The 23,384-nt window shown below is 37.6% G+C and overlaps 2 protein-coding genes across 7 annotated transcripts; one reads left to right on the forward strand and one right to left on the reverse strand.

The window, feature by feature from the left end:
* Positions 1-881: 881 nt before the first annotated feature.
* On the reverse strand, positions 882-22,829 carry slc19a3a (solute carrier family 19 member 3a). 2 transcript variants are annotated; one of them, XM_051863614.1, is made up of 7 exons: positions 21,925-22,829; positions 14,321-14,488; positions 12,553-13,207; positions 7,590-7,802; positions 5,444-5,636; positions 1,910-2,051; positions 882-1,545 (listed from the first exon to the last, which is right to left on the reverse strand). In XM_051863614.1, exons 2-7 carry the CDS (start codon positions 14,465-14,467, stop codon positions 1,381-1,383), a joined length of 1,515 nt encoding a protein of 504 aa, XP_051719574.1. In that variant the 5' UTR covers positions 14,468-14,488; positions 21,925-22,829; the 3' UTR covers positions 882-1,380. The 2 variants fall into 2 exon arrangements, with proteins under 2 accessions (XP_051719574.1, XP_051719573.1); XM_051863613.1 differs by lacking the exon at positions 21,925-22,829 and adding an exon at positions 15,392-16,272.
* On the forward strand, positions 15,082-21,623 carry bloc1s3 (biogenesis of lysosomal organelles complex-1, subunit 3). 5 transcript variants are annotated; one of them, XM_051863623.1, is made up of 3 exons: positions 15,082-15,242; positions 19,010-19,633; positions 20,917-21,623. In XM_051863623.1, the coding sequence occupies exons 1-2, from the start codon at positions 15,085-15,087 to the stop codon at positions 19,617-19,619; spliced, it is 768 nt and encodes a 255-aa protein (XP_051719583.1). In that variant the 5' UTR covers positions 15,082-15,084; the 3' UTR covers positions 19,620-19,633; positions 20,917-21,623. The 5 variants fall into 5 exon arrangements, with proteins under 5 accessions (XP_051719583.1, XP_051719582.1, XP_051719586.1 ...); XM_051863622.1 differs by having other exon boundaries at positions 19,010-21,623; XM_051863626.1 differs by having other exon boundaries at positions 15,234-15,407; positions 19,010-21,623.
* Positions 22,830-23,384: the final 555 nt, after the last annotated feature.

A 23,384-nucleotide genomic window follows, 5' to 3' on the forward strand; every position in this document is an offset into this window, starting at 1 on the left:
GAGTATGTATTTTGAATAATATTTTATGGTTTAATTTTGTTTGGTTTTCGTGTTTAGCTGCGAACACATGGAAGCAGATTAGTCTCATTAATAATTCACACAAAAAACACAATGCACACATGCGTAGCCAATTTCACATGCATGAAACCTAATTCACGTGCGCGAAAAAAATATATACATTCACAAATCAATTCATGTGCGCAAAATAAAATTAGATTTTCATAAAAAACATTTCACAAATGTAAAACACAGTTCATACAACTGTGCACAAAAGTTTCGGATGTTTAAAACTTACAAGTTTATCCTCACATTCGTGTGTTAATCACCTTGGATTTATGTGTATTTCTGAGACACTTCTGGCAGCCACCCAGGTCATTTGTACTCTTTAGCCAATCAGATTGAAGCTTATCAATCGACCAATCATTATCACCTGAGGGCGAGCCTACCTGGGTGTTATCTAATAAAATTAGATATAAAATATCTCATTTTATTTTGCACAAGTGAATTGCTTTTTGTGAATGTATAATTTTCTTTCACGCATGTGAATTAGGTTTCATGCGTGTGAAATTGGCTACGCATGTGTGCATCGTGTTTTTTTGCGTAACTCTGATTTATGATTGATTTTCTTGTCTTGTAGCTTTGTCAACTCTGGTTAGTACACGTAAGCTAAAAAAAAAAAAAAAAAAAAAAAGCCGCCTTTTCACTACACGATTGTCGCATTTCGCCCCCTAGTGGCAGTCGCACAGAATTTTCAAATTGGTCGTGCGTAGCCGTTACCTTCGTTTATTCACCATGGTAGAATGAATAAATATGAATAAATTAATAAATACACATTGGATAAACTACCACTACGTCTTAAGGAAAAATATTATGGGACTTAATTATTTAATAATTATTATTTATTTCAGACTTAAATAATCATAACCATTTACAGAAATAGCCTAGTGTCAAACAGTCTAAGACCGACTGCAAAAACTAAATGTGAAGAAATCAAAAGACTTAATGATGAACTTGATGAGAAACAGAAAATCCTCTAGAGCGTTTAATCCCTTAAAAAAGCATAAAAACTATAAATTAATTTCTGTAGAAATAGTACAGAAAAATATCAAAGTGCATTTAACGGGTAAAAGCGCAAAAAAAAAAAAGTAGTGTGTATGAGTGTTTAACTTAGTTTGTACTAAAATGTCTGTGAACAAGTAAATAAAGCTGGCAAATGGATGGATTTTAGTCTGCTCAGTGCTCAGCACAACAGCGGCCTGTTTTTCCATTCATTATAGGTCATGGAAATTCAGCTTTTTAGTCAGTGAAAGTCAGAAAAAAGTCAGGGAATTTGACATTTGGCTTAGAGTGGGAACCCTGAGCACTTCCTGTTCCTTTTGTTCAGAATTTTGTTTCAGTGGTGATTTGAGCATCATCTTCTTCCTTTAAAGTTTCTTCTGGATTCTCTCTTGGTGTTTCCAGCTCAGGTTTTTGGCACATTATATACAAACCCCTCAAGAAGAAAACGATGGCAATAACAGAAAAATATCCCCCGTAGACAGTAAACTATAAGACAAGTAACACAACGACAGTCTGAATGCAAACACTGTTCTGTCACATTTTTAGTTTCACATTCATAATTTACCCGGGGTTACCAGTTAATTCTGGGTATTCATAAGCTGCTGTTTCACACTGTACATTCATAAACCCCGGGTCAACATTCTTATTTGCATATTTGCGTTGTCAGGATCACTGATTGGACGAACGCTGTTTACATAATTTTTACTTAATGTACATAAAGGTTCTAGCATTGTGTGTCTGAATGGACTTTTAAAACTATGAAGTTAAGAATGCCCTATTGTTTTGTATCCAATAGAAATTTAGCATCTGTGTCATGCTGTTGTTTACCATATAAAGAGTGTAACCTCACCTGTGTGACAATATCCACACCAAGCCCACTGCTATCCACCACCACCGAGGTGATGATTGTCTGGAGGACCAGAGCACCGAAGGTGTTGGCTCCGAACACAAGGGCATAACGCTCCATGTTCAACCCAGCTGCTATCTGGAACCTATGAAACATGGACATGGATATAATGGTGCATTCATTACCTTAATGAAGAGTTGATTTTAGAGTAGATGTGTTTTCTTTTCTTCCTGCTGCTTCCTACCCTATGGTAAGTAGCACTGAAATTTACAGGGTTGTCACAGTCGATGAAAACTGATAAATATTAGGGAATTTTATAATTGTAATTTTAAGAAGTCTGTTCTAAAGTTTTTAATTGTCTAGACTCTAGACATTGCTCTTTCTGTGTGCAATCTCTATAAACAAAAAAATTAATTATTTGACTAGAAAAGTTGTGGATCTGGATGAGCTCACAGATTCTGTCACATCATGCATCAGTTTCTGTGAGGATATGTGCATTCTTACTAGGACTTATTTAACATACAACAACGACAAACATGGTTCAAAGCGAAATTCAGCTTCGTCAGGCCGAGTTTTACTGTAGATTTTAAACTCTCAGTGTCGCACCCCACACCCACTCTGATGGTCTATCTGCACAACCATCAACATCAGTGTTGCCAAGTCCGCGGTTTTCCCACAGAACTGGGCTACTTTTACACTGTTACCGCGGGTTGTTTTTTTAGTCCACAGGTTGAAGCAAACCACCCAAGGACCGCGGAGGATTTTTACCCCTCAGAATGCAATTGGGCTGTTTTTGTTACACAAACCTGGCAACGCTGATCAACCCCTCCAGCAACCCCACTCTCCCCCCTTCTGCACGGGTCTGTAAAAAGGATGGGTGTCGGGTCTTCAGGAAACAGAAGACAAGGAAAGCACCAGACCCAGTTGGTTCACCGACGGTGTCTAAAAACCTGTACTGACCAGCTGGCCTTCATCTTCTCACAGTGACAGATCTTTATCAAATCACTGGAGCTATGCGAAGTCCCTGCTTCAAATGCTCCATCATCCCCATCCCAAAAAAAAATCACAGGACTTAGTGACTACAGACCTGTTGCTCTAACATCTGTGGTCATGAAGTCATTTGAGAGACCGGGCTTACCTGAAGGACATCACAGGACTCTTTCCAGACCCCCTGCAGTTTGCTTATGGAGCAAACAAGTCAGTGGATGATGCAGTCAACATGGGACTGTATTATATCCTGCAACATCTGGACAAACCAGGGACTTGTGTGAGGATCCTGTTTGTGGACTTCAGTTCGGCTTTCAATACTTCCAGATTAAATTAACCCAGTTCTCTGTGCTTACATCTACCTGTCAGTGGATCGGCAACAGCCAGTGAGACTGGGGAAATTCACATCTAACACCTGCATAATCAGTACTAGCGCCCCCCAGAGATGTGTGCTCTCCCCATTGCTCTTTTCCCTGTATACAAACGACTGCACTGCCAAAGACCCCTCTGTCAAACTCCTGAAGTTTGCAGATGACACTACCATCATCAGCCTCATACACAACGGTGACGAGTCTGCATATAGGCAGGAGGTTGAGCATCTTGCATTCTGGAGCAGTCATAAGAATCTGAAGAATAAGAAATGACAGTGGACTTCAGGAGAAACCCCCCAGCACTTCCCCCACTCACTACCATGAACAGCACTGTGGCAACAATGGAGTCATTCAGGTTCCTGGGCACCACCATCTCTCAGGGCCTGAAGTGGGACAATCACATTGACTCCACTGTGAAAAGGGCCAGCAGAGGAACGAGCTGAGGAAGTTCAACTTGCCACAGGAGCTGCTGATGCAGTTCTACTCAGCAGTCATTGAGTCTGTCCTCTGAACTTCAATAACTGTCTGGTTTGGCTCAGCTATATCAGAAGGCTACAGAGGACGGTTCAGACTGTTGAGAGGATTATTGGTGCTCCCATGCCCGCCCACCCACCTTTATTACCATTACTAAGCATTTTTCTGCCCTCTTACCCTTTGAAATATGTGCTTTTTTATTGCATCTACTGAATATAAGGTTTATAATGCTTTACATCATTAGGTTTCAACTAAAACAAATGGATCTGAACCGTGCCGTGTTTAGGTTATTGGGGACCCTAAGCAAATCTCCGGGAGGGGGCCCCGTGATCGCGTTCCCGGGGGTTTATCAGCTGGCAAGTTTCAATGCACATTTAAGAGTGCAGTTTGCAATTATTATTAACAATAATGGAAAGATTAGGCTTATCAGTATATCACAATATCACCCTGTTTGGACTTTGTTTTCTGTTTTGCATCATTTCCTGCCAGTCTGTCATGATAGTTATGCATTTTGATTCACAAGCTTGCAATTCGATTCAGCATCAGTTATTTTGGATATACTGTAAATCAGGTACAGTACATGGCAAATTTTCTCAAGAAAAAAAAATCAACTAATGCTGTAAAATATACATGGATCAGTTGATACTACATTAATATTGTAGGTTAAAATTAACTTAGGCCTATTTGTATACAAACTTAAATTAGGACATTTTTATAATAACAAAGTTATAATAGGCCTACTAACTTTAAAATTATTTCTACTCCAATTTTTTTTTGAAATATAAACATTTAAATGGTGGCTGTCAACTTGATGGATTTTTTCAAACATGCATTATATAGGCTATTAAAGAACATTAAAAATTATAATTAATATGTAATATGGTGCATATAGGCTATTAAGCTAAATGCTCCTCTCTAGAGTTCATTTTTCTAGCTGACTAACGAGTTTATGGTCATGATGAATATGTTTGTTCTGAGGTAAATGTGACGTTACGTTTGTTTATTACAAGATATTTTAGTAATGTCTTTCCATGGTTGAAACAATGATTGAGCGCGATTACATGAGACATCATATGGATTTTGGTAAGTTGTTCTGTATCTTTTAACATACCTTTAGTTCATTCATGTTTATTTCGCACTGTAACTGGTATTAAAGCGGAGGAGAGGATCAGTTCACGTGCGCGTCAGGCTGCCGCTTCTTCTAGAACTGAGGCGTTACGATCTGTCACGGCACATTAAAGAGCGCCAAATCCATTTTCTTGTGCTTTTTAAAGCGGGTATATGCAAATCCTTGACATTTCCTAGTGGGTATACGGCATATACCTGCATATCACGTAGACTACACCACCTAGGGTTCCCCCTCGGGAGAAATCATGGGGGCCCCCCAAGCCGGCGGGGCCCCACGCAATTGCGTGCTTTGGGTGGTGGGTAAACACGCTACTGGATCTGAAATCTGACTGTCAGCATTACAGGTCCAAAATCTTTACCACTGCACCAATTAAGGTGAAAGAGCAAGTGGTCAGATAAGATAATGTACACATTTCTGAATGTATATCATGTAACTATGCCATTAGTTTGGAGCAGGGATAGATTATATTCAGCAAAATTTGGTTCATGATGACATTTAACTTACTAAGAAATAAACATCATCTGAGCAGTAAGCAGGCGCTTATGTAATAAGTCACATATTTTGAACAGGACTTACATGGCAATGGTGATGAGCAGCATGTACAGGCTCTTAAAAATGATGTAGCCACAGTAGCAGACCCAGATGTTGGCGCTGAAGACCATTGAAAAGAGAGCACCGCCCTCCAGGGCAGAGAGCACACCCAGAGCCATCTCACCCCAGCGAGACCAGTCTGCAGATGAAAACCCGATACCATACGCCGCCGCCGCCCCTGTGGTGCAGTGATGGCCAGGATATGGGGAGGTCACATTTACTGTTTCTCTGAGAAATTCAAAATAACTTATAAAATTTTAAAGACAGCCTTACTGTAAGCTACGAGGTTGTTAATTGATAGCATTTGCTTCTGTTGAAGCCGTCAGCTTGCATTATTTCAACTTACTTTTAAAATAATGGTGTTTAACAGCGGAATTTGTGGTGAAACACTACATTACCCATGATGCTGTACAGAAAATTCCACCAATCAGTGTCGAAAGAAGCAAACCGCACCAAAAGATCTCGTTAGCCCCGCCTACTCCCATGAAGCATTGCAAATGACATAATCGAGACGGTCTCCTTACGCTCTTAAAAATTTAAATATTTCAATATACGCTATATAGCCAAAATTTTTGAACTTTAATGACATCCCATTCTTAATCCGTAGGGTTTAATATGGAGTTGGCCCACCCTTTGCAGCTATAACAGCCTCAACTCTTCTGGGAAGGCTTTCCACAAGGTTTAGGAGTGTGTTTATGGGAATTTTTGGCCATTCTTCTAGAAGCGCATTTGTGAGGTCAGGCAGTGATGTTGGCGAGAAGGCCTGGCTCGCAGTCTCCGCTCTAATTCATCCCAAAGGTGTTCTATCGGGTTGAGGTCAGGACTCTGTGCAGGCCAGTCAAGTTCCTCCACACCAAACTCGCTCATCCATGTCTTTATGGACCTTGCTTTGTGCACTGGTGCGCAGTCATGTTGGAACAGGAAGGGGTCATCCCCAAACTGTTCCCACAAAGTTGGGAGCATGAAATTGTCCAAAGTCTCTTGGTATGCTGAAGCATTAAGAGTTCCTTTCACTGGAACTAAGGGGCCAAGCCCAACCCCTCAAAAACAACCCCACACCATAATCCCCCCTCCATCAAACTTTACACTTGGCAAAAATGAAGTCAGGCAAGTACCGTTCTCCTGGCAACCACCAAACCCAGACTCATTCATTGGATTGTCAGACAGAGAAGCGTGATTCATCACTCCAGAGAACACGTCTCCACTGCTCTAGAGTCCAGTGGCGGTGTGCTTTACACCACTGCATCCAACGATTTGCATTGCACTTGGTGATGTAAGGCTTGGATCAGCTGCTCGGCCATAGAAACCCATTCCATGAAGCTCTCTACGCACTGTTCTTGAGCTAATCTGAAGGCCACACGAAGTTTGGAGGTCTGTAGCTAATGACTGCAGAAAGTTGGCGACTTCTGCGCACTGTGCGCCTCAGCATGCGCTGACCCTGCTCTGTGATTTTACGTGGCCTACCACTTTGTGGCTGAGTTGCTGTTGTTCCCAATTGCTTCCACTTTGTTATGATACCACTAACAGTTGACCGTGGAATATTTAGTAGTGAGGAAATTTCACGAATGGACTTATTGCACAGGTGGCATCCTATCACGGTACCACACTTGAATTCACTGAGCTCCTGACAGCGAACCATTCTTTCACAAATGTTTGTAGAAGCAGTCTGCATGCCTAAGTGCTTGATTTTATACACCTGTGGCCATGGAAGTGATTGGAACACCTGAATTCAATGATTTGGAGGGGTGTGTATATGCATATTTTAATTTATTTTTAAATACTTTTTTGTTTCAAATCAAAGTTTGTAATATTATTATTCACCTCGTAGCTTGTTGGATTGGTTCATGGCTTATAAAGCTTTAACGGAGACTTTTTTGAAATCCCTATAAGAGAAATAAATGGAAAAAATACTTCCAGAACCAACGCCGCTGAAAAAGTGGGAGGGCACTGTTGAAATCTATAGCAAATCACAATTATCCAACCATCCAATCAAGTCCCAGCCTACATTTTTTCTTGTTTGAGAAGCCAATAAACTCAGATATACATCACAATAGGGAAGAAAAGACTGTCACAGCTTCCGTTTAATGCTGTCTTTATCTAAGTTCATAACAAATTAGTGTCCCTTACTCACCAAACAGGTTTGAGAGGGCCTCCACTCCTCCATTGTAGACCGTGAAGTTATTAGATGGCTCCACATGCTCCCACAGTGACTGGACATAGTTCACTGTCTGATTGTAGCCGCAGGTAGACAGTGCCCACCACGCTGACCAGATAAGCAGTGTACGGGAGGAGAAACACTGCAGGAAATCCCTCCACAACCAGAGCAGAACATCACCACAGCCACCTGGGATATTATCAGGCCAATCAGAATTCCACTAGATCAATTTAGGCCAATTTAGCGCTTCCAGGTTCTATGTCAGAACGCTGGCCCAGTATTGGCCAGCTCGTGTGTCAGCATCATATGCATGCATCGTGCTGCTCACGTGACCAGCGTTGGGCAATACTGAGTCGGCGTTCTGACGTAGAACCTGGAAGCGCTGAATGTAAAAGAAGCATATGAGAATGACACAGAAGAGAAGATATTGTTGAATAAAGTCATTATTTATGTTTTGTTTTTGCGCACAAAAAGTATTCTCGTCACTTCATAATATTAAGGTTGAACCAATTTTCTGGACCTTGAAAGTGTCGTTTAAGTTGCTGCTTATGGAGGAGTAATTTACCTCTCGGATTTCATCAAAAATATCTTAATTTGTGTTCTGAAAATGAACGAATGTCTTACAGGTGTGGAACGACATGAAGGTGAGTAATTAATGACAGAATGTTCATTTTTGGGTGAACTAACCCTTTAAGTAGCCTTTACTTAAAGGTGCAATATGTAGGATTTTCTGTCCACTAGAGGTCGCTAGAGGCCTATTCAAAACAAAGGCGTAGCTTGATGACGCCAAGTTTGAGCACAGGAATCTTGGGACATGTGGTCTTCACCTCACAGCCGTTGGAAAATAATCGGGATAGGACTCGGGAAGAAATCATGTTCATGGAGGCGATTATTAACGTTATTGTAGTATGAAGCAGAGCAGGACCGAGTGTTGTGGGAGCTGAACGAGGCCGCTGGAGCGACTGCGCAACACACGCCGCGAGCAGCTGAACTTTTATTATGCCACAGTCGCCGGCGCCACTTCCGCTTTTCCGGTCATGAGTATGAGGTAACACAGCTCTGTTTATCATATTAGATACATTTGAGTGTGAAAATGTTATAACGTTACTCTGTGCGTTCGCTCGGCGGCTGCTGTGAGACACTGTTTGAGACACACTGCAGTAAGATCGATTTTAGAATATCATATTAAATGCTGGATGGCTTGTGTTGATAAATGGCATGCAATTAATTTTAAAACGTATTGTATGATGGAGAAAATTCTGTATTACTGTTACTAAAAATAAAGCTGCATCTGATTATGCTATGTTAGCTACTTCACAAAATAGTGTTTTTCTCTGAGGCATGGTAAAGCATGGTACTCACAAAAAATCAAGAAAATTAGACTAAACGTGTTGAGCTATATAACAATAATTCGTTTTCTTTCTATAAATATATCAAAACAGATGTTCCCTTGTCTATTAAAACATGTAAATATTAAAGCATCTTTGGTGTTTCCATGGTTTCTACAAAATAAAACTGGAAACCGAGGGTAACGCAGGTATGACGCAACTGACAGGCGACTCCTCACACGTCCCGGAGCCTTGTTTAAATTTGCAATTTTCTCATGATTTACAAATAGTTGGAAACATTTGGGATATTCTAAGTACTCAAGTGAACTAAATATATAACACTGGCCTAGTGGTTTTTGGATATTTTACTGCAAAATTCTTACATATTGCACCTTTAAATAAAGTTCAAGTATATTTTTTAGTACACTTCATGTAGTATGTATACTAATATCAATGTACTAGTAGTATACTTGTAAGTGTACTATTTCAATACTACTTGGGATTAAATTGGCCTACTTTTTAGTGTATAAAAGTACACTTTTAAGTATACTTTGAGTGTAACAGTAGTAAACTTTGAGTATTATTTATTTATTACTTTATTCAACAGGGAAAATGCAGTATAACACTGACTACAAATTCAAGCAGATTTTCAAATTTGCAGCCCCAGTCTCTGGTTAGGCTTTTTTAACAATAAAACAATAATCACAAAAAAACTAAGTAAAAAATATAACAATAATAATAAAAAAGCTCAGACTGCATACGACCATCAGTGTTCACAAACCTGCTTTTTTTAACCACTTTTTTAGATTTCTTTGAAAAAAGTTCAACTCTGTTTGCATTTTCAGTTCAGCTGGCAGGCTGTTTCAGAGCAGTGTACCTTGAATTGAAAATGTAGATTTCCTTCCTTCTAATTGAAAAACACATTGAGACAGTTTTTGAACAATTCAAGGTCAAACAGTTGTTTTGCAGCCACTGTGACACGTCAGTCATTTCATTTGTTAATATATCTGCAGCTAGGCGTGGAGTCTGTGCTGATACATAAATGGCTGTGTCATCTGCACATAATTGACATTTAGTTTCCTTACAACAATTTGGTAAATCATTGACATATAAGGAAAACAACAGTGGACCTAAAATTGACCCTCGAGGGACACCCATCTCATAGTTTCATAAAGATGATCTTGAATTACTTATTTTAACACTGATCTCGTGATATGATCTAAACCAATTTATTGCCTGCTGAGAGAAACTAAACAGATTTAATTTATGCAGGAGTTTTTCATGATTTACAGTATCAAATGCCTTTTTGAGGTCTAAAAACACTGTGCCTACCACATTACCATTATCTAAAGCTCCCTTTATAAATTCTGTGAGAAAACAGTTTGCCATTTCTGTTGAACACTTAGGCCTAAAACCAAACTGTTTAGAATGAAGTAGATCTTTTTTTTTCTAGATAGTTGATAAGTTGTTCAGCTACCAACATTTCCAAACTTTTAGAAATTGATCTATAATTCTAAACCTCATCAACTGATCCTGCCTTAAAAATTGGGGTTATAATAGAAGTTTTCCAATTTGAGTGGAATTTACTTTCTCTAATAGATAAATTTATCAAATTTACCAAGGGCTTTAGTAAACAAGCACTTTTTTTTTTTTTTTTTTTACGAATGCTGTATCCATTCCAAATATATCCTTAGCCCTTGAATTATTCAGTTGATTAATAATTTGGAGTATCTTATCTTCATCAATCTCTATAAAAGGATGAGAATGTGTTTTATTGCATTTACTGAAGTATACTCTCAGTAAATGACTAGTTTAGTAGTTTTATGCTGCAAGTATACTTGTAAGTTTTCTTTAAGTGAACTTAATATCATGCTTATAGTGTAGCACTTTAAGTATACTACTATGTTCCTATTTAGGTATTAATTTTTATTGTTAAAGGTATCTTGAAAAATACCTTTAATTGTACTTTAAGTAGATTTGAAGTAAATTTCTATGTACACTACCAGTGGACTACACAAAAATTCATATACTCAGAATTAGGAACATATCTGTTTTCTTTGTAAATCAATATTTTCAACCAATGTAAGTTTATAAGACAGCATGTAAAACTATTTGAAAAAAGTATTTAGGCGAGTAAACACAACTACAAGCCAAATATACTTAGAATGTATACTTTTAAATATCTCACTCAAAAAATTGAGTACAAGTATAAGCCAAATATACTTAGACTTTTCTGTCAGTACAAGTCAAGTATACTTAAAGGGTTAGTTCACCCAAAAATGAAAATTCTGTCATTAATTACTCATCCTCGTGTCGTTCCACACCTGTAAGACCTTCGTTCATCTTCAGAACACAAATTAAGATATTTTTGATGAAGTCTGAGAGGTTTCTGTCTCTCCATAAAGATCCAACACAACTACCACTCCAAGTTCCAGAAAGGTAGAAAGAAGACATCATTAGTACAAGTACTCAATGTGACTCCAGTGGCTTAAACTCAGTTTTATTAAGTGACACGAGTGCTTTGTTTGCGTTAAAAAAAAACAAAAAAACACGGAATTTACCACTTTACTTACAAAAATATTGATCTGCAACATGTTCATGAGAGCTTCAAGACGCATGCGTGCTGCGTTCGCGCGTCAACTCAAGCTTCAAGATGCATGCTTTGGATAATATTATTTTGTAAATAAAGTGGTAAATTGAGCAAACAAAGCATTCACGTCGCTTTGAAGGTCGCTTTGGACCTTGAAGTGGTACTTGCGTTGGATCTTTATGGAGAGACAGAAACCTATCAGACTTCATCAAAAATATCTTAATTTGTGTTCAGAAGATGAATGAAGGTCTTACGGATGTGGAACGACATGAGGGTGATTAATTAATGACAGAATTTTCATTTTTGGGTGAACTAACCCTTTAAGTGTCATTTTAAGTAGATTTCTGAGATGTACATAAAAAGTAGACTGAAAGTATACTTTCTTATTTTTAGTTTTAAAAGAAGTATACTAATAACACACTCGAACGCCGGACTTCTCCAATCATTTAGTCCACTTAAGCCCCGGATCTTTCTTACAAATGACTGCAAACTTGCATTCAGATCTGCCTCCATCAACAATTTGTGGATTAAACTATCCCGCCCTTCATTTTTTGCATTTCCGATAATCTGTTTCACTTGCATGTGTTTCACAATACTGAAGAAGAGTATAAATACAATGCTGTAAAAGCGGATTACTGAATAGATGAGTTTTTATGTTCAGGGTTATGTTTAACTTCTGCAGTCCCATATAGCCACTTGTTAGCAACTACCTTTTTAAGACGCATAAAAGCTTACTAAAATAACGAGTGGGGTATTACTGATGTATTTTATGTCGTAGAAAAAAAAAACATGAAAATATCTTGCTCTTGTGTTCACCACAGACCTTATTTTAGGCATTTAACCAAAGACCCAGTCAAAACAAAACATCGACTTTGAGACAATGGAGCCGAAAGTCTAACAATGCATCTTATTTCTGGGTTTCAGGACTAATTCCTGCAGCGCTCTATTAGCTTCCTCCCCAGTCACACATTATTAGCCATGTGATTTTACTAATGAGGCAGATTCGACTCACTAGTCCTACCTGTCTTGGAACTTTTTGCACTTGTATTATCACTGGAACCTTCCAGTGTTTCCTTCTGCCGTCTAGATCCATCCACCTCCACGCCATCTTTTTGGCCATTGCTCTGAAGATCCTCCTCTGTCATAGACTCTTCCTTGAGTTCCTGAGGTTTAACTGTCCAAACATGCCCTTCACCATCCGTCTCTCCACTAGCTCTTCTCCTTTGGTGAAAGAACATGCTTATCTTAGGCATTGGAAGAAAAATGGAGGTGATCAACGCAACGGCGGTGAGAACAAGTGTAAACACTAGAATGTTGTTGTAGGACATCAGTTCAAATGAGACTAGGACCTGGCCTAATACTGAACCAACAGTGTAGCCCAGCAGCTGTGCGGTCCGGCAGTACGAGGTGGCTTTCAGGTAGTGCTTCAACTCCACCATGCTGTAGATGTACGTGAAGTAAGCAACATCACATGACGTCACCACTCCATATGCAAACTGCATGGCCTGCATCTCTGGTACACCCTTACACCACAGTATCATTGCCGTGGTGGCGAACAGGACTAAACACTGGAAGACCACCACAGGTTTGTAACGTAGCCAATCGGTGAGGAGGAAGACAGGAACCAGCACTGCCAGGTAAGAGTACGTCCACACTGGGAATATCTGATTGGTTACCTTGAGGAAAAAAACAACTACTTACCACTATCAACAAACAAGATTTATTGCACAAATCTAAACAAGTAACTATTACAATCACAACAATTGATTCAAGCAAAAAAAACTGCATGTATCCTAAAATTAAAGGTGCAATGTGTAAAATTAGCTGCCGTGAGATGCCGCTAAAATTTACACACTGCACCTTTAATTACTATAATTAGTAAAGTACAAGAAAAAATATAATATTATTATACAAATAATAATATATACAATATGTAAATAAAAATAATTATAATTTTAGATTAAATATAGCATGTCACAATGCTGTTACTATTTGAAATGCCATGTCAACTTGCCAAATATAGATTTTTAAATATTATTTCTATCCACTGCATATTTTACAGCAGTATAGATCATGTTTATTGCACAAATCAAACAGTAACTATATCAGAATCACAATAATTGATTAATGCAAAAATGCATTATAATTATTTATAAATAAGTGATTATAATTAATATAATTACTAAAGAAATAGACAAAATATATATAATAATATAGAAATAATATTATAAAATTATATTAGTAAAAAAAAATTCTAATAATTTTAAATATTTTTTCTATTCACTGCATTTTATAACAGTATAGATGCTTATTTTTTCACTGCACAAATCTAACTCAGTAACTATATCAAAATCACAATAATTGACCAAAAAAGGTTATGCTTTCTCTGGAATTAATTTAGCATTTAAAGGCATAGTTGACCCAAAAATGAAAATTCTGTCATTTACGTACCCTCATTCTAAATCTGTGACTTTCTTGCTTCTGTGGCACATGAAAGAAGATATTTTGAATGTTTTTGAACTATTTTTATCCATACAATTAAAATCAATGGGATCCAAAACATCAGTCCTTTCATTGACTTTCATTGTATGGACAGAAATATCCTCATTTGAAAGTCCTCCAGGTTTTGAACGACATGACGGTGAGTAAAAGATGACAGAATTTTCATTTTTGGGTGCACTATCCCTTTAAGATCAACTCAGATTGATATATGCCATGAGTCATGCAGTTAGATTCTGAAATCCAAAAACATTATGTTAATAATTAAATCTTTTAAAAGGTCACTATACCTGCTCAATGGTTAGGTTCTTGTCTGGTCCAGTTAGGAATGGAATGAGAAATGGTTCTAAGGGCTTTACTGTGCTGAGGAACCCATAGATGCATAATAGAGATGTCGGATACTTCCAGTCCCTCATCCATCGTTTCAGAGTATCCATCTTCACAATCAGTATGTTATTCTAAAAAGAACACTTTATTTTACTATTTTTGCATGCACTGTTTACCTTTGCAGGTGTATGAGATCTGTTTTCATGGAAATACTGTTCCTCTCTTCCTCTAATCACCTCTCACTCTGAGTGAGAGAATTTCTGCTCGTGTGTCTGTATATGCTGTAAATGAGCAACCAGTGACCAAAGTTCTGCATAGATCATTTTGATTACACTCTAATTCTTGGCATTACTGTTATTCACCAGATAATGAAAAATACAATAGCCAAACAAACCCTCCCTATTTTAACTTATACATTCTACATGGTTATTTATTTAATTATTCATTCATTCATTTGTTCATTCACATACACTGCTTATTTCCTTAATTCATTCGTGTTTGTTTATAATTCATTGATTTGACAAACTTTCAGCAGCATACTTCTCTTCTGACTTTTGATTACTAGAATTTCTCACAAACTTCGGACTCTTTAGGGCTTATATTTTGAATTCACACATATTTCCAATTCTTTTGCCATTTTTTAGGATATGCTTTTTCCCCCTGCTTTTTGGAGGAAGGGGCGGGGGCACTTTATTATTTTATTTTATTTTATATTATTTTATTTCGCATGTTTATATTTCTTTGGGGCCTTTATTTTGAATTCGTATACACTTCCGATTCTGATGGACTTTTATTTTATATTCCTGAAGCTATTTCTGATGCTTCCTGCTTGCTTTCTCGTGACAGATCCTATGACATTTGGATTGTGGATACAAACACCAGCAGGTTAGAAAAAACAAGCACATTTGATTTGAATGGTTTTCTTAATACAATTACTGTGCAAAATTAATATCAAAACATACGCGTTAAACAATATCCTCATTATTTAAAGGACTGGTTCACTTTCAAATGAAATTACCCCAAGCTTTACTCACCCTCAAGCCATCCTAGGTGTGTATGACTTTCTTCTTTCTGATGAACACAGTCGTAGAGATATTAATAAATACCCTGACGCATCAGAGCTTTAAAATAGCAGTGAAGCGATACCAAATGAGTTTGAGCTGAAGAAGTGTCTCCATCCTCCGGAGGGATAATAAAGCCCTTCTCGAGCGAAGCGATGCGTTTGTGTAAAAAAACATCCATATTTAGTTATGAAGTCGAATATCGAGCTTCCGCCAGACCACCTTCCGTATTCTTCAAAAAGCTTACATTGTACGTATGTACTACTACTTCCCTATAGACGTGTTTCTTGTATACAAACAATACAGGATGCGCAAAAGATTCCGTTTTGAAGTAGATTTCTGTGGATTCTGCTCAGAAGAGCCTGAAACCATTGAACATTTATTTTTTTTCTTGTCCGGTCTCATTGCAGTTCTGGCAGGATCTTTATAGATGGCTAAATGTTAGTACTGAAATTCCTTTACTAAATTTATTTCAGGTTCTGATTTATGTAGATGGTCCCTCAAAAAAGATATCATTGATGTTAAATGTTATTATTACTATGGGTAAATTTCATATACATACATTGCAAATGGAATAACAGTAAACCCTCTTTAACTTGTTTTAAAAACAAAAATCATCCATAAAATATTTATCCAAAGATAATTGCATGAGTCTCTTTCCTTCTAAGATTTTGTAGATGCTTTATTTTTTGTTTACTTTTATATAATTTCATTTAATTTCCTTGTAAAGGTTTGAAGATTGTGCTTTTGTTTATTGTACTAACATGCTGTTGTTTATTTTGTACACATGAACCTAGAATATAAACGCAATTACACGTTGTGTTTTCCTCCCATAGAAAACCGTTATAAATAAAAAGCTTAACGTCGCTTAATGTAGCCTACTAAGTGATATTAAAAGATCAAATTCTGCACAAACCAATTTTCTGTATAGTATGCTTTATTAGTATGGTGTTTACTAAGTTTGGTCTTTTAATGTCACTGTCTTACATTAAGCCACGTTAAGCGTTTTCTTTATGGGAGGAAAATGTTTAATTAAACGTGTATCTGCTTTTCTGTACATAGTATGCTTTATTAGTATGGTGTTTACTAGGGGTGGGACGGTTCGGTTCTCCACCCACGGTTCGGCACGCGCTTGCACATCCCCAAATCTGACGACGCATCTGTAGTATGGTTTGTTGAAAACAAAGTGCAAAACAGACAAACGGATTCGGCTAATGTATGTTTCAGTAGATGGATATGCATTCTAGTTACAACAGCGGTAAACGTGGAAAAACAGTCACTCTTTGTAAACAAATGCTCTATGAGCAGTCATTTACGCCGTCATCCCCCGGTGTCGATAGCGCGAGAGCGCAGGTGAGACCTGAACATCTCACGTTGCTATCTGTGTTTAAACTAAACTCATTTAAACCTTGCCAATTTAAACATTCACCCGTAAGACGCGAAAGAGAACTCGCGCGCGCTGTGAGGAGATTTGTGTGTACTCATCCGAAGCGCGTGCATGGAGAGCCGCGTCACAGCGCGCAGATACTCTCGCGCAACAAATTCTCTTTTAAGTCTTGCACCTAAACGGACAAAATTCACACAAAAATTGTCAACATGCCCATCTTAGCGAGTATCCTAACAAACATAGTAGGTTATGTCTTAAGAGAAAAACGAGACAGACAACGCATGTGTGTCAGTATCAGTGTACTGGATCTTTGAATTATGTCTTAAAGGGACAGCAGTCTAATATTCCTGCTCTCTGTGTTTTAAAGGATTAGTTCACTTTCAAATAAAATTTTCCTGTTAATTTACTCACCCCCATGTCATCCAAGATGTTCATGTCTTTCTTTCTTCAGTCAAAAAGAAATGAAGGTTTTTGATGAAAACATTCCAGGATTATTCTCCTTATAGTGGACTTCAATGGCCTCCAGACGGTTGAAGGTCAAAATTATAGTTTCAGTGCAGCTTCAAAGGGCTTTAAACGATACCAGACGAGGAATAAGGGTCTTATCTAGCGAAACGATCGGTCATTTTCTAAAAAAATGTAAATGTATATGCTTTATAAAAACAAATGATCGCCTTCCAAGTGCCTCCGCCAAAACCGCACTTTCGTATTCTTCAAAAAGCTTACGCTGTATGTCCTACGCCTTCCCTATTCTACTTACGAAAAAAATGTAGCTGCCGCTGCGTTCGTTGCGTAAGTAGAACAGGTAATTTATTTTATTTGTATCTTAGCTCTCATGTATTTATTTGTGCTGTTTCTTGTTGTTAGATTATTTGTTTTTCTTTATCTTTATTTGACAATTGTCCTAATTTTTTTTTACTGAACGTAGCACATACCGAACTGTACCGAAACCGTGACACTAAAACCGTGATACAAACCAAACCGTGTGAAATCTGAACCGTCCCACCCCTTGTGTTTACTAAGTTTGGTTTTCACGTTAAACGTTTTAGAACGTCCCATTATGGCGAGTTCTGCATGCACCTCACAGGAGGTAACAGTCATTAAATGCTGAGAAAAGAGGTGGATGCCAATCTCTGCCGGTAGCTTACAACATCTGTTCTGCTGAATTATTTATCACCATTAATGAACCCCACAAAGAATATTATATCGTTTTTAAACAGTACTTGGAGGTGCATGCAATTCTTGGCATGTGACGTTATGCAGAATTCGATATAACGCTTGCAGAAGATTGTAACATTAATCAACCAATGTAATTAATGTAGATTTCGCATTGTTTGTAAATTCTTGATGACTCAATAATAAACTGCCATTTCAGAGTTAGATCTGTTTAGTGTTTCATTTGCATATTAATATAACATGATGTAAAACATCAGCTGACTAGTAGGCTAATTTATAAAGTTGGTCATGAATGAAATTGTCCAACTAAGTTTGCTAATCATAAAAACCTGACATACCCTATGAATTTATGAACTTACCTGGGTTTGTTGGCTGTTGAGCCTTTCTATCCTAAATGTTTACGACAAAGGCTACGTCACGACCCGCCACATTTGAAAGAAAATTGATAGAAATCGCTTCAGAAGGCCTTTATTAACCCCTCGGAGACGTGTGGAATATGTTTATGGTGGATGGATGCACTTTCTTCAGCTCATACTCGTTTGGTAATGCTTACTGCCATTATAAAGCTCGGATGCATCAGGATATTTATTAATATATCTCCGATTGTGTTCATCAGAAAGAAGCAGTCATATACACATAGGATGGCTTGAGGGTGAGTAAATCATGGGATAATTTTCATTTTAAAGTGAATTAATCCTTTAACTAAAAAGTGTTATAGCATGTTACAGCAAAACGTAAATGCGTATTGTAATAATTAATACCCTAAATAGCATTTATGGGCATTTGTCATGGAAGTGCTATGATATTTCTTTAAGCACCTGAAGTAGAAGTAGCATGTAAATGAATTTAAAATGTAAAAGTATCTTGAAGTAAATACAATGTAAATGTAGGCCTATAAAGTATATGAAATGGTAATCATTCAATGTCATGGTATGTATATAATGTACACTGACACCATATTATACCATGGTAAAATACTTTTTTGTAAAGCTTATTGAGTAATCAACTGATTTAAATGTATGTTCCAGGTGTGCAATAATGGCAAGCAACAAATTTCAAATCGTGGTACAGGGAGAAGCATCAGAAACTGATTCGGATGATGAAGTGTACATCACCTCTGCCCCTCCTGTCCATGCGTTATCATCATCATCATCATCATCAGGGATGAAGGTGGCAGGAGAGGCGCCCGAGACCGACAGCGAGGATGAGGAGGAGAGAGCGCGCAGACTGGCCTCTGAAAGCCAACAACAGATGCTCCGCAAAGATCTTCCTCCGCTCATCGTGATCAGAAACACACCTGCGACAGTGTGCGGACAGGAGGACAGTTCGTCGCCTGTGTCCAGACCTGATTCAGGTCGTTTTAACACATTACTCCAGCAGAAACTGCAGGAGAGCAATGCAAGATTGTGCGCTGATGTCAATCAAAGCCTGAAACAGGTGTATCAGAACGCTGCGAGGGACATAAGACAGGCCACCACTCATCTGAACAACTCTCAGACAAGCATCATCAATGCGTCCCACAGCATTAGACTCATACTAGAGGACCTGAAGTCAGTGTCTGAGAAGATTGACATCATTACGAGCTGTCATCTGCTGCCGGACATCACAATGCCAAACCCGGTGTCTGGACAATCTTAATCAAATGTTTGAGAGTAAGTTGAGACAGCTGCATGTACTTTAAATGACAAATGTTGTGTATTGGTTAATATGGGCTTGTTGTTGGCCTGTTGAAGGTCCAATATAAGCGACAACTTGGATGCGTTTGACTGATTTTCTTGAATGCTACATGAAGTGTGGAATGTGTCAGTAGCCTGGTCATTGACCAACATGGTCATGATTATCAGTGAGTGATCACCAATTTAATAACTTGGGCTGATTTGCTGAATGCACAGAGGAAATATAGCAAATAAATTATATAAGTAAAAAACCAAAAGGTTAACTTGTCCGTTGTGTAAACTAAATTTCTCTTCTTTTTTTTTAATATACAGGTTGAAATTTGCATCAGTGTATATAGGAAAGTGTGATTTAGGGAATGTAACTAGTCAGCATTTGTTTTAATTTATCTTTTAATGGAAAAAATATAATTTCAATAATATTATTGAAAAAATAATGCAGGTCATAAGCAGTGTAGCAATATAATAATTATATTTAAGAAAAATAAATTATATATATATACACGCTTACAGTACATATATACACAAAGTAATATATATTACAGTCAAACCAAAAATTATTCAGACATTTTTGATTTTTTACTAGTGGGTGCAGGACACTATAGTTCATTTATGTAAGTGAGGATAGCAAAATAAAGTAAACTGTGACATATTATACCCAAAAAATTTTCATACAGTGGACTACCAGTAAAATTAATAAAAATTTGGAACCAAAAATTATTCAGACACTTTGACCTGACCATGTTTTGCTTAAGTGTTATCTGACATAATTAAGATTTCTTTCTGACAGTTTAAGCTTGACTTGACAGTTGTCCAAAAGACGACCATTGACACCTTGCGCAAGGAGGGCAAGACACAAAAGGTCATTGCAAAAGAGGCTGGCTGTTCACAGAGCTCTGTGTCCAAGCACATTAATAGAGAGGCGAAGGGAAGGAAAAGATGTGGTAGAAAAAAAGTGTACAAGCAATAGGGATAACCGCACACTGGAGAGGATTGTGAAACAAAACCCATTCAAAAATGTGGGGGAGATTCACAAAGAGTGGACTGCAGCTGGAGTCAGTGCTTCAAGAACCACTACGCACAGACGTATGCAAGACATGGGTTTCAGCTGTCGCATTCCTTGTGTCAAGCCACTCTTGAACAACAGACAGCGTCAGAAGCGTCTTGCCTGGGCTAAAGACGAAAAGGACTGGACTGCTGCTGAGTGGTCCAAAGTTATGTTCTCTGATGAAAGTAAATTTTGCATTTCCTTTGGAAATCAGGGTCCCAGAGTCTGGAAGAAGAGAGGAGAGGCACACAATCCACGTTGCTTGAGGTCCAGTGTAAAGTTTCCACAGTCAGTGATGGTTTGGGGTGCCATGTCATCTGCTGGTGTTGGTCCACTGTGTTTTCTGAGGTCCAAGGTCAACGCAGCCGTATACCAGGACGTTTTAGAGCACTTCATGCTTCCTGCTGCTGACCAACTTTATGGAGATGCAGATTTCATTTTCCAACAGGATTTGGCACCTGCACACAGTGCCAAAGCTACCAGTACCTGGTTTAAGGACCATGGTATCCCTGTTCTTAATTGGCCAGCAAACTCGCCTGACCTTAACCCCATAGAAAATCTATGGGGTATTGTGAAGAGGAAGATGCGATATGCCAGACCCAACAATGCAGAAGAGCTGAAGGCCACTATCAGAGCAACCTGGGCTCTTATAACACCTGAGCAGTGCCACAGACTGATCGACTCCATGCCACGCTGCATTGCTGCAGTAATTCAGGCAAAAAGAGCCCCAACTAAGTATTGAGTGCTGTACATGCTCATACTTTTCATGTTCATACTTTTCAGTTGGCCAAGATTTCTAAAAATCCTTTCTTTGTATTGGTCTTAAGTAATACTCTAATTTTCTGAGATACTGAATTTGGGATTTTCCTCAGTTGTCCGTTATAATCATCAAAATTAAAAGAAATAAACATTTGAAATATATCAGTCTGTGTGTAATGAATGAATATAATATACAAGTTTCACTTTTTGAATGGAATTAGTGAAATAAATAAACTTTTTGATGATATTCTAATTATATGACCAGCACCTGTGTGTGCTGGTCATATAACACACACATACTGTGGCAGTACGGGAAAACAGATGGTTTTTTTTAATGCTATGTGGCCGGATGGAGGAGGAAATGAAATTATCCGGAAGTAGGAAATGCGTAAGGAAATGCGTATATAATCAGGAGTTGTAAGTGGGAAAAATAGGAGGTAAAAGAAAAAGAGAAGTAGGTTACCTGAGACAACCGCCTAGTTGTCGAGACTGATATCGCTGCTGTGTTTGGGCCAGGCGGGACCGCTAAAGTGGACACGAGTTGCCGGGGCGATCACCGAAGTGCCGCTTGTCGCACCTTTGGACGCTGGCTGCAGAGCAAATTTGTCTTTTTGGCTGACGAGTGCGAGTGAGCTGTTCAGGTGAATTCCTGTTTTACTACAGCCCTTAAACAATTCCTTCTGATAAAAAAAAACAAAACAAAAAACATTTCCCCCTCCTGCCATCATCAGCCAGAGCTCAGTGCTCATTTCCTATACGCACACAGATCACACACACACACACCGTTTCGCCTCACAAACGCAAACATAAACAATCACGCACGCAAATTCACAAGACATTTTATGATTGTTGTGTTTAATGCAAATATAGAAGTTTTTTTTTTTTTCACGTAATACTGGTGTGAAGGAAGATCTTTTGAATTGTTTTATGTGTTTTTCTTTGGCTTCCTGTTATTTCTCTCGCTCTTCTGAGAAATGAAGTGTTGAATCCGCCGAGGTTTTTCAAACATCAAAGATACTTCTACCTCATTAGCAATTAGCAATTTCGGTTTTTTTATTTTTGTTTTCTTTATTGTTTTCCTTTATCCTTTATGTTAAATAACAAATTGGTGAAAATACTATTTTTGAACGTGCTTTAAATATTTTTTGTTTGCTTGTTTTTGTTTAATTCCTACTTGATTATGGTGAGAATATAATTATGAAACTGAACTTGAACTTGCTTTAATTTATTTTGTTGCTTCCTTTCTTGTTAATTTGGTGAAATTACAACTGTGAAACTGAACTTTTTTTGTGTGGGACTCTGATTTATGTTTGTAATCGGTGGTTTATTAAGCTATTCGGGAAAAACAAACAAACAAACAACAACAACAACAACAACAAAACTATTATTTGACAAGATTGAGCTTGTCTGGCGCCCGAACTACATAAAGACTGCTAATTTTAATCTTATTTGGGCTCGCCACCGTTACAATACAGTGTGTGTGTGTGTATATATATATATATATATATATATATATATATATATATATATATATATATATATATATATATATATAAAATAAGGAAAGTATCTAAATATTCATTCCATTCCATATCCATTTCTTTAAATATTTATTTTAGGTTCACAATTTTTAATCACCTTTTGGCGTTTTTGCAGTTCACTTACAATTCCTTGCGGTTAATATAATAAATAATAATAATACAACAATTAAAATATTATTATTACTAAAATAATATAATACTAAATATTTCAGGTCATAAAAACTGCATCTATCTAATCTTTAATATTTATATTAAATAAACCATGTCACACTGAAGGTCACTGCTGTTACTACTTGTCAAATATGAATATTGTTTGCATATTTTGCTACAGTACATACATTTTTTTTTTAGCCATAAAATTGTCACACACACACAAAATCAC

Source organism: Ctenopharyngodon idella, chromosome 15 (assembly GCF_019924925.1).
Source record: "Ctenopharyngodon idella isolate HZGC_01 chromosome 15, HZGC01, whole genome shotgun sequence".
NCBI classification, from domain to species: domain Eukaryota; kingdom Metazoa; phylum Chordata; class Actinopteri; order Cypriniformes; family Xenocyprididae; genus Ctenopharyngodon; species Ctenopharyngodon idella.

What these genes read in the sequence shown, in the direction of transcription:
- slc19a3a (XM_051863614.1), bottom strand. Translation starts at nt 14,467, where the DNA reads ATGGATACTCTGAAACGATGGATGAGGGACTGGAAGTATCCGACATCT. An exon ending in CTGCTCATCACCATTGCCAT is followed by an intron (nt 2,052 to 5,443) that starts GTAAGTCCTGTT and finishes CATGTTTCATAG; the next exon opens with GTTCCAGATAGCAGCTGGGT. An exon ending in GTGTGGATATTGTCACACAG is followed by an intron (nt 1,546 to 1,909) that starts GTGAGGTTACAC and finishes CTTGTCTTATAG; the next exon opens with TTTACTGTCTACGGGGGATA.
- bloc1s3 (XM_051863622.1), top strand. Translation starts at nt 15,085, where the DNA reads ATGTTTATATTTCTTTGGGGCCTTTATTTTGAATTCGTATACACTTCC. An exon ending in GTGGATACAAACACCAGCAG is followed by an intron (nt 15,243 to 19,009) that starts GTTAGAAAAAAC and finishes TGTATGTTCCAG; the next exon opens with GTGTGCAATAATGGCAAGCA.